This window comes from Carex rostrata, chromosome 23 (assembly GCF_964058835.1).
Source record: "Carex rostrata chromosome 23, lpCarRost1.2, whole genome shotgun sequence".
Classification (NCBI taxonomy): domain Eukaryota; kingdom Viridiplantae; phylum Streptophyta; class Magnoliopsida; order Poales; family Cyperaceae; genus Carex; species Carex rostrata.
The window spans coordinates 4,405,927-4,417,696 of NC_135940.1; the positions used below are offsets into that span (position 1 = coordinate 4,405,927).

The window sequence follows — 11,770 nt, forward strand, 5'->3', positions numbered from 1 at the left end:
AAAAAGAGATTCAAATCTGCTCATTTTTTTTAGAAAATGAGTACCCTCCTATTCTTTTATTTGAGCCGTTCAAAATCGATCACACAGCTTTCATTACTTTTTTTTTATATCAATATAATATATTAAAACAAATAAGATATAATTGCAGCCGTGTGATCGATTTTGAACGGCTCTGATGAAATAACAGGGGATGCTCCAGAATTCAATCCGGCAAAAAGATGCCTGGAACTAATAGAAAAGAGAGAACACTTGCTGCTTTAGAGAATAAATTATTATGAGGAGCTAGTAATGACAAAGATGAATTGTAGGTCCAGCATAGATAATGCAGAATCTTGGACTCTGAAAAACTGCATGTTTAAGCCAGCCCACCACAAGATGAATGATAAAATATCGTACTTAACTACCTTTAATGAAAAAATTAATGTACATAAAATATCTTGTAAAGAAATGTGTCTCGAGTCTTGACAGTTGAGGCTGGTCCGCTATATCATATCAGCAGGGAGGCAGCAAGGATAGGACAGCCTCAAACCCTATATATTAAGAAAGAAAATAAAAGGATACATCAGACTCTTTAGGCCCAAAAATAGAAGGCCCAGCCCATTAAAGGTCTGAACAAATTGAAAAGATTTTTCATTCATTCATTCCTTCATTCTGGGTTAAGATTTTAACAGAACAGCTTTGACTTCTTACAGCTCAATAATTATATACAGATCTGTTTTGATTCCATAGTCCGTTAACTGCATTAAGCCAAAACTACCCTGTTAAACTCTATAACCATTATCCTCCCATATCCAAATTCTCCCATTTCAGCTCCAAGCTGCTTCCAGCGCATGACATAACAATTTAATTAGCAGATATTAAAATTGAAGTTCAAGCCTACACATCGTGATCGTGATCGTGATCGTTAGTTACACATTTCACATCTGACACCCCGCCCCCTTCCTCCCTCTCCTCTCCTCCACTGCAAAATCTGGATCTCGATTTCTCACTTCTGAGAGAGAGTGGGAGAGAGATGGCGGCCTTCACCAAGCTAGAAGACTCGCCTATGTTCAGAAAACAGGTCTCTCCATTATTTATATATTTTACTTCTTTTCAATTAAGCTTAAGTTTGCTTCCTTCGATCCCTTTTCGTCTACACAAGCAAACATCTCATTGTCACATTTTCAATCAAGCTTAAGCTAGTACATAGCTCAACAATTATTGACCAATCAATCAATCAATCATATAGCTTCAAACAATGTACTGTTACTGCTGCTTCAAACAAGGATAAAGGGTTGTTCTGTTCATTTTATTAATACTCTCTTATTCTGGTATTTATATTTGAAAGATGTACTCTTTGGAACAACTGGCTGATGAGTTGAAGAGACGCTGTCAAAAGCTTCACAAGGGATGCCAAAATTTCATGTTAGTTTATTATACTCTGTGTGTGTTTGTGTGGACAGATGTAGTATGTTATATTGACCTAAACCTCTTTGTGATTAATTGATTTATTGGATTGAATTTCAAGGGGCTCACTTGATGTGGCATATGAAGGTGACCTCGCCTTTGCTGATTCCTTGCAAGAGTTTGGTGCTGGCCAAGACGACCCCATTAGTGTTGCCATAGGAGGTACTTGACTTTGCTCTTTTTGTAAATTTGTAGGGCTCACTATTTTTTTGTAGTTGTCCATTTTTCACATGCCCTTCTTAATTTGCAGGGCCTGTTATGTCAAAGTTTATTACTGCTTTTAGGGAACTCAGTACTTATAAAGAACTTCTTCGCACTCAGGTATTTGATTTAATATTATTTTTAAAAAAAGCGGTGATGTAACCCAATTTCTGTTTAATTTGTTTCTTGTCCTTTTTTTTTTATAGAACACCTTAGTTTTTTTTTTTTTTTTTGTCATAATCAGATTGAACATATGCTGAGTGAACGATTAATGCAATTCATGAATGTGGATCTACAGAATGTCAAGGTATACATATGAAATTAATGTGCAAATTTTGGTAAAGTTAAGCAATAAATGCGGGAGGCTCTAAATGGTGCATGATTTGATAATACTTTACCATGATATAGGATAGTCGTAAACGCTTGGACAAAGCTGCGATTGGATACGACCAGGTAAAATGCTATATAATAACTTGAACTTTTGTCCTAGTTTACTTATAATTCTGTCTTAATTTTTGAGATTCAACTTTGTTTGGTTACAAACTGGATTATCGCGGTACTCCCAATAAATGCACAACATAATTGTAATATTATTTGTTATCGGATCTACTCTATTACAGGCACGTGAGAAGTTCGTGTCTGCAAAGAAAGGCACTAGGACTGATGCTGAGCTTGAAGAGGTAATAGTACATTCTCTCTCTACAAAACAAGCATTCGGGTATACATTTTGAAAGAGCAGTTTTTAATTCATGCAATGCACGAGTCATATGCAGCATTCTTTTGACTTTATTGTATGTGCGCTGCATAAATTAAAAGCTGCTCTGTCAAAATCTTTACCTCAAGTATTTTTTTGGTTAAGTAACAACTATGAGAATTAACCTATCTCATTTATAATGACAGGATCTGGAGAATTCTAAATCAACTTTTGAGAAGTGCCGATTTAACCTAGTATGCATAAGTCAATTGTTCTCCTTATTTTCTAACTAATGTAAGTTAGAATTTGTATTTTTTTACTTATACCCTCTTGACGGTAAAAATCTTAGGTTAGCGTTGTCGCAAGCGTTGAAGCGAAAAAGAAGTATGAGTTTCTTGAGTCAATCAGTGCTGTAATGGATGCCCATATGAGATATTTTAAACAAGTAAGCATTACATAAGTTAGACGACTTACAAACTTGCAATTTCTAATCACTCCTTTTCTTTTATCTAGGGATACGAGTTGCTGCAACAACTGGAGCCCTTCGTTCATCAGGCAAGGATTAGAAACTTCGATACTGGTATTGAGGCATTCACATGCTGTACCAGAATATACTGTCAGTGCTAAGCTGTATAAGTTCAGTGCTGAAGTCAGTACATATTTCCATTTATTTGTTATATACTTGATATTGGAACCTTTATGTCTTCTTTGAGTATTATACTTGATACTGGTACACCCAACACATGCACATGGTACCATTAATGAATTGTCATCCCACGTGGTTATTATTAATTAAATGTATGATCTATGATGAAGGTTTTGACATATGCTCAACAAACAAAAGAAATGGCTAGTAATGAACATGAAAAACTCGAGACAAGGATTCATGAATTCAGGACTCAGGCTGAGCTGGCAAACCTAAAACCAGCAAGTAATACTGACAACTCAACTAGTGGTGACGGAATTCATGTGGTCGGTGTTCATTCGTACAAAGAGATTGAAGAACTGATGCAATCTTCCTCAAACGGAGAGGTACTATCACTCTTTGTTTTCTGCCTCTGATGTTATTAGATTCGAATAATACCGGTCCAAAGTGTTATTTGAACTCTATATTTGTTGATTATATAGTTTTATATGATTGGTGGATTGCTCATATGTAAGAACACAGAGTGAGTGAAATAAAAGTAAAAAATTTAGTACTTGGACTTCTTTGTAATAAAAAATCATTTAAGGGCCATCGGCTAATAAACTTCCAAGGACTTCAGTGAAAAATAACCATTAAATAAACTAATATAATATATGAAAAAAAGTAGTAATCACTTTTGATATATTCAACTGTACAGATAAAAAATTGAGTCAAGAATCACTCGTGTTGAAAAACACCTCTAACTGAATGTGTCATTTTTAATTTTGTAGGTACAAATAATTAAACAAGGTTATCTACTAAAGCGCTCTTCAAGCTCAAGAGGAGAGTGGAAAAGGAAGTTCTTTGTGCTAGATAGTCACGGGATGTTGTATTATTATAGCAATAAACTTAATAAACAGTCGGTATGTCATATTCTTCACTTCTCCATTATTTTTTATTAGTTTGTCCGGTAAACTACATAAATCGTCTGTATAAATTTGAATATGTTTCCAATTTAGTCCAAACTATTATCATTAAGTCAAAATAATCAGGGATCAAAATTGGAAATGTGTGACAATTTAAGGAACATTTATATAGTCTACTCCTGTTATTTTTATAAAGCATTATGAAATATAGTCATGTCAGTACCTTTTTCTGATCTTTTGTAATTTCTAATAGCAAGGATCAACACTACAGCAGAGTAGATTCAAATTTTTAAATCAAAGAACTCCGTACCAGGGTGAAGAAGCTACTCTTGGTTATCACACAATAGATCTGCAAACCTCGACTCTCAAGCTCGATGCTGAACAAAAGGATCTGCGGTTCTGCTTTCGAATAATTTCTCCTTCCAAGAGTTATACACTTCAGGTAATTTCCTTTATTTCCTCTCCTTGACAAACTTACCTTTCAAAATGAAAAAAAAAATGTTTATTTTTTGTTTTAAAACCATGGAGGACATCATGGTAAAGGTCAAGTTTAATAGTTAATACTGGTATGAATTTGTATTATATTTCTAATATTGAAGGCAAGTGATTTCTCCTTTGTATCATTTTGCTGGGACACATGAAAATATTGTTCCGTGAATCTTTGAATGAGATACTTTGGTAGTAGTATTTATATAATTAAATACCATCAGGGCGAGAACAAAGCTGAACAGATGGACTGGATAGAGAAAATCACCGGAGTTATCGCATCAATCCTTCATTCTCCTTTCCCTCGCCAGGTTCTCTACTATATATTCTTTTGTTTTTAAGATGTGAATTTGTGAAGGGTGTTTTTATAAAATGACTAACTTAAATTCTTGCCTTAAGTTTCCAAAAAAGTAGGAATAACCAGAGGTTCTCAAAGTAAATGTCAATCTAGAAGTATATAGGTAACAAGCAAACTTCTTAAATTAGGAAAAATAATCAAAATGCCGTTAGAAGTTGGCATCTTAGCAACTAGAGCAGGGTTCAAATGCCTCAATAGTGCCTAACAAACAGTCGATCCGAACCACTCAACACGATCTCCATATTAAAATGTGCTTGGAGACTATATTTTTTGGAATTTTTTACTATTTTTTTAGATAGGTACAAAATCACTGTTTTTCAGAAGATTCTGGACCATCCAAAATCACTGTTTTTATGTTTGTGGATTAATCTTCTTATATTGCTTACTTTTCTATTGAAATATTACTAAATGAGTCACGGGATTTTATTCTTTTTGTTTGAACAGCTATCTTCTAGAAACTCTGATAAAGAAAATAACGGGATTGAATCTGTGTCCCTGGAGGAGCAGCAACAGGGATATGACAATGTATCAAGCAATTTGCGAAGCATCCCAGGAAATGAAATTTGTGCCGAATGCAATGCACCAGAGCCTGATTGGGCATCTCTAAATCTCGGTATACTCATGTGCATCGAATGTTCCGGAGTTCACCGCAATCTTGGTGTTCATATTTCAAAGGTTCCCTTTTATTTATTTGAAAATAGTTGAAATATTGACATTACTCAAAATGCATTTGCCAATGCGTATTAGACAAAAAAAAATGGTTTTCTCTGATAGCTAAGTGTATTTAGACCAAATTAACCCTTTCAAAGCAGGGAATTTGTCTCATAATTTGCTCATCAAAACTTGAACTGTAGCACTATGAGCTCAACTCATTTTGAGTTAAGCCAGGATTTACACCTAGCAGGGTCCTTTAGGGTATAGACAATTTAATTTCTGAGTGCTATAGAAAAGCAGTTTGTTTGTTTATAGAAGTTTCTTTTATACAATTATTCATATAAGCAAAGCTCTTTCACCACCAGTAATAGCTTAAAGTAAATAATATGTGAGTCAGGCTATGGTACTATGCATAGCGCATATCGATCCATACTATGGATTAATGTCTCCATTTTCAAAGTGCAAACAATCAATCTGAACTGTTCAACATGATCTTCGTATGAAAATATACTTGTAGATCAAATTTTACATTTTTTTTAGAATTTTGTTACTAATTTTTTAGGTAGGTACAAAATCAATTGATCTAAAGATTCTAGACCATTAAAAAATAGTGAGTTTCTACCTTTCTACAAAAATCATAAATAAATTATAAAAATTATAAACTTATTGTGCAAATAAAGTTTCATATGAAAATTATGCTGAATGGTTCGAATCGACTATTTGAACTTCAAACGAAAATATTGATCCGTATTACAAACCTATCCGCGCTATGCATAATACCGTAGCCTTACTCATAATATGTCTTGCTATAATTTTGAAGACTAATGTCTTTAGTTTTCTCTACATACAGGTGAGGTCTTTGCGGTTGGATGTGAGGGTTTGGGAGCCCGTAATGTGCAATTTATTCCATGCATTGGGTAACACATATGCCAATTCTATTTGGGAAGGTTCTCTTCTCAACAGAGACGAGAGGTAAATTTTTGGGCGATTAAAAATGCACCATTAAATCATTACTCTCAATAGCTGTTATTAATCTTATATTCGTGTGCAGCAATGATAAATCAAAAGAAGGTAGTGTCCCTATAGAAAAACCCAATCCCAGTGACACTCTTGTAACCAAGGAGAAATACATCCAAACAAAGGTACAGTTAAATTTTAACCCTTTTGCCATTAAAAAACTAATGCTTTTTTTCACAAATTGGGTGCCAAAGCCTGCAATATGTTATTTTTCCTACAACCCGGGCATATTTATGCTTGCAACTGAACCAAACAATTTTCCTAAGCAAAATTGAAATTTTGTAAGGTCACATATTTATGTAAACTAGAGATGACGAGATCTTGTTGAGTTAATATGATAAAGTTCAACACTGAAGGGCACAGTCATTTTTGCTTTAACTTGTACTTGACTTTAACTGGATAAGAAATTATTTGCAAATGTCTTCTTTGCTCTGCAGAATATGAGAATATGTTGAGTGTAACATCTAAATGTTTTTTAATACAAAAAGTAGACCTAAACCTTTTTTGTACTTTTAAAGATTAAGTGATAAAAATAAATGAAAAATAAATACTGTTTGAAACATTTTGATGACATGCAGTACATGGAGAAACTTTTAATTGCCAAAGAACCAGAACCGCATTCTGTTACGATTTGGGATGCAATTAAATCAAATGATATTAAGACGGCATATCGGCTTATTGTGGCTCACAACATAAATCCGAACATGAGATACTACGAACCAGATGACAATTGCCACAATCAATCCGAATCTACTGTTGAGCAGTGGCAGTTTGACCCGTTAGCATGTCAGAAAATAGCATCATCAGATCAGCAGGACAGTTGCATGGAAGGATGCTCTCCTCTGCATTTTGCGTGCCATTTTGCGAACCCTACCATGTTAGAGCTCTTTCTTCAGTTTGGGTCCCACATTGATTTGCAAGATTTTCATGGCCGTACACCTTTACATCATTGCGTGTTTAAAAAGAATGATGCAGTTGCCAAGTATCTCCTCAAGAGGTATGGGTTATCATGAAACATGGCCTGGTTATGTATCTGACCATTTATTAAAGAGTGAGGCTATGGTACTTTGCAAAGCACACATACCATAGATCCATATTTTCATTTTCAAAATCCAAACAGTCGATCCGAACCATTCAACATCTTCGTATGGAAATGTAATTGGAGATCAAATTTTACATTTTTTTTAAAACAAATTACTATTTTTTTAGACAAGTAGAAGATCAATTGATCTAAAGATTTTGGACCATCTGTAAGTAGTGATTTTCATTACAAAAATTATAAAAAAAAAGTAAAATATGGTCTTCAACTATATTTTCATATGGAGATCATGTTGAGCCGTTCCCATCAACTATTTGAACTTTGAAAACGGAGATATGGATCCATAGCACGGATTGATCTGTGCTTTGCAAAATACCATAGCCTCACTCTTTATTAAGTATGTATAATTTAGAGCTTTCATTGAATATGTATATTCTTTTCTATTCTCTAAAGGGGTGCCCGTGCTTCAATAAAAGATGGCGGTAATCTGACAGCTTTTGAAAGGCGAATGGAAATCGGTGCAATAACGGATGAGGAACTTCTCATACTATTTGCTGGCTAACGAGTTGTACATATAAAATATTAGGTTCTTTTTTTGCAGTTGTATGCATCTTTAAAAAAACACATAGATTGCAAACGCACAGGAGGCCGATACAGCTTTGTTTTTGGTTAAAATTAATTGGTATTTTATTCAGTTTTAAACATGTCAAACATTAAATTTCGGTGTTTGTTTAGCATGCAAGTATTGATAAAACAACTGTCAGTGCTTATATTCTTTTGGTCTTGTGTTCGTTAATCTTGGTTCTAGCAGATGATTAATAGAATAATAAATGGGTATAGAAAAAAAAAAAAACGCTGATAACAATCCTCGCAATCTCCACTCTGCATTTATCTTTGCAGATATTGCCAAAAAAACATGAGGGGACCACTCAATCATTAATGAGCGTTTAAAAAACCGTTAGTATTTAATTTGAAGCATTAAAGTATTTATCTTGAATTTGTCACGTATTAAACCCTCTGCAATGAACTCTATTTACGAAAGAATAAATCAATCCATTAATTGTTCTCACACAAAATTTCCTTTTTTTTTGAATCGTCCCCGCACAACTGGGGACCATTAAATTTATAATCCCCTCATAAATGCTTGTTATTTATCCCCGCACAAAATTTTCTTTTTTTCTGGATTGTCCCTGCACAACTAGAGACCATTAAATAAACAATCCCCTCACCCAATGATAAATACTCTGAGACATAATGATAAATACTTTATGCTACATGAGTAAATATTTTACATTATACGAATAAATACTTTATATTACATGAATAAAAACTTCTCAGGCATACTTGCAACTTTCAGTAAAACATTAATGATAAATACTCTCATGCATAATGATAAATACTTTATGTTACATGGATAAATACTTTTCAGATATAATTGCAATTTACAATAAAACATCAATGATAAATACTCTATATTACATGGATAAATACTTTATGTTACATGAATAAATACTCTATGTTACAAGGATAAATACTTCTCAGAAATAATGATAAATATTTTTTTGAACATCAATTAACAGATAAGCATTTATTAACATGGATTGTTATTAGATAACAGTATAATTAATGCGGAGATTGTTTTTAAAGGAATAATTAATACGGAAATTGTTATTAGAGGAAGGCATAATTAATGCGGGAATTGGTATTAAATGACAGTCTAATTTAATGCGGGGATAAATTGAAACTTTTAGCAAAATTAGTGGGGAAATATATGGCAGTTAAAAAAGAGAGAGAGTGCGGAAAAAATGCGGAGATGAGAGTGGGGGGTTCCATATAATTATTCAAAAAAAAAAAACAAGTCAGCATAAAAGAAAATAAAAAACTGTATGTGATTTAAAACAGACTTATACATTGATTGTGTCGGTAAGGATTGCATGCAAGAGAGAGCTTCAAATCTTTCTTTTGTAGTGTTGTAATTGGGCACTAAATTTAACCTGTCAGACTAGATTTGTGCTTATAAAAAGGTACACAGAGATTAAGGGGGGATTTCATGTATATCTCTCAAAAGTTTCAATATTACGTATTTATTCCTTCAAAATCAGTAATTACATATTTTTCCTTAAAAATTGTAGAAAGTCACATATTTGTCCAATCAATCATATTTAACATTGATTTTTTTATGTATTCCCATTTTACCCTTCTTTTGTTTTCCCTTCTAAGGCAGTAAGTAAATAAAAGAAAGCACTGAAACTGATTATCATTAAAGTCAATTCTCTGGAGCGCCTTTGCATGCCACTGTATTTCACTATTTCTCTTCTACAGTAGCTATTCTTCATTGCACAGATGTAAACTTTTGATTGAAGTCAGTGATCTAGTTTTGATTGAAGTCAGTATCAGTATTGAACCGTATCAGTACCAGTACCAGTACTGAACCGTATCAATACCAGTCATTACAGTATGTCTTCATTCTGTTGTACCAGTCCAGTATGCCACTAACCCGTACTAATCCAGTATTGTATTTCTCCATTCTCATGTACAAGTACCGTGCCCATTTTGTACCATGCCTCATTCCTTCTTTTAGCTTTTCTTTTCTTTTCTGTGGTTTGTTTCCCTCTAAAAATGCTGGTACCCACTGATCTGAACCGACTGAAAAACAAACTGCGCCGATCCTCTCAATTCCTTCATGTTTTCCTTTTATTTCCTTCTAAATACGCTGGTATTCGTTGACCATAAAGTTGTCGTCACTAGCCTATGAATTTCTACTAAAATGAAAAAAGAATCTTCATCACTGCATGAAAATTAAAAAGTCTAATTATGAGTATACTCAGAGATAAGGTGAAAAAAAAAATAATAAAGTGCAAAAGAAAAAACTTTATGCTAATGACAGCTTGTTAAAATCCAGCTCCTAAATCTATTCCTATGTGTAGAAGCCAACATTTTATTAACTCGCAAAGTTTAAATGAGTACAAACTATAGAAGGTCGAAACTATTGAAAGATATTCCCAAACTGTTAGATGTTTAATCTATATTAAAATGTGCTTGGAGACCAAATTTTACATTTTTTGAAATTTTTTTACTATTTATTAAGATGGTTTGAAAATCGTTGTTTTTTAATGATGCAGAATTTTAATAAAAACAGCGATTTTCAAACCATCTTAATAAATAGTAAAACAATTCCAAAAAATGTAAAATTTGGTCTCCAAGTACATTTTAATATAGATTAAACATCTAACGGTTGGATCGGCTATTTGAACTTCGAAACTAGAGATATGAGCGCGAATTAAAACATTTTGTTTAATTCACGAAGTAGCACAGCCTTACTCTATATATATATATATATATATATATATATATATAGAGTACGGCTAACGCGCTTCCTCTAGCATATGGGCCGAAATGCTTCCGGTGAAAAGTTAAAATTTCAAAATCCAAAAAGTCGATCTGAACCGTTCATCTTCTTCTCCATATTAATATCTGCTTGGAGACCAAATTTTACATTTTTCTGAAATTCTTTACTATTTATTAAGCCGCTTTGAAAATCGCTGATCCAACGGTAGCTTCTGATTTTTACTGTTTGGTAAGCCACCGTTGGATCAGCAATTTTCAAAGTGGCTTAATAAATAGTAAAAAATTTCAGAAAAATGTAAAATTTGGTCTCCAAGCAGATATTAATATGGAGAAGAAGATGAACGGTTCAGATCGACTTTTGGATTTTGAAATTTTAAATTTCCACCGGAAACATTTCGGCCCATATGCTAGAGGAAGCGCGTTAGCCGTACTATATATATATAGAGAGATAGGCTAATGTGCTTCCATAAGCACTTGGCCCGAAGTGCTGCCGAAAGAAATTTAAATAAAAATCAGAAGAAGCTTGGTGGAACGTTATAACGAAGAGAACTTCAAATGCAATGGGGTAAAAAAAAACAATCAATTGTGTAAATTAGAGCAAAAGAGTTGTCAGGAATGTAGCTAGAGAGGGGAAAGGAGATATGAGATAAAAATCATTTTTTTCTTTTATTATTATTTCCTTAAATAACATTCTCATTTAATAAGAAAGATATTAGAGAGAGAAAGATTTAAAGGGTAAAACAGGTACTTAGAGAGGAAATTTTCTCTTAGCTCTCAATATTGTAATAGTTGACCTCAAAATAGCACTCTCCTTAAACTAAATGAAATTTTGGTACATAAGTACTGTTAAAATTAATTTGGTTTCTTATGCTGCAGATTGCAAATTTTGTTATTTAAGTCAACGTGCTTCAATGCAAATTATATGCACTAAATCATGCTTTATGAAAACTTATGTGTCTTTGTAATCAGACTTTAT

General features: G+C 33.2%; 2 protein-coding genes across 2 annotated transcripts in view; both read left to right on the forward strand.

Moving 5' to 3' along the window:
• The window catches only part of LOC144574991 (Major facilitator superfamily protein), a 78,557-nt gene that overhangs the window by 22,344 nt on the left and 44,443 nt on the right, over positions 1–11,770 (forward strand). The window lies entirely within an intron of this gene.
• LOC144574990 (ADP-ribosylation factor GTPase-activating protein AGD4-like) lies at positions 793–8,200 on the forward strand. The gene is made up of 19 exons (XM_078325103.1): positions 793–1,060; positions 1,328–1,404; positions 1,508–1,608; positions 1,697–1,767; positions 1,892–1,954; positions 2,056–2,100; positions 2,268–2,327; positions 2,548–2,595; positions 2,691–2,786; positions 2,855–2,896; positions 3,158–3,373; positions 3,758–3,889; positions 4,146–4,334; positions 4,603–4,689; positions 5,181–5,411; positions 6,241–6,362; positions 6,442–6,532; positions 6,986–7,404; positions 7,900–8,200. The coding sequence occupies exons 1-19, from the start codon at positions 1,013–1,015 to the stop codon at positions 8,006–8,008; spliced, it is 2,247 nt and encodes a 748-aa protein (XP_078181229.1). The 5' UTR covers positions 793–1,012; the 3' UTR covers positions 8,009–8,200.

Excerpts from the sequence above, each read along its gene's own strand:
- LOC144574990 (XM_078325103.1), top strand. The coding sequence starts at position 1,013 with ATGGCGGCCTTCACCAAGCTAGAAGACTCGCCTATGTTCAGAAAACAG. Across the intron at positions 1,768-1,891 it reads AAGAACTTCTTCGCACTCAG|ATTGAACATATGCTGAGTGA; the intron begins GTATTTGATTTA and ends TGTCATAATCAG. Across the intron at positions 2,897-3,157 it reads TGGAGCCCTTCGTTCATCAG|GTTTTGACATATGCTCAACA; the intron begins GCAAGGATTAGA and ends TCTATGATGAAG.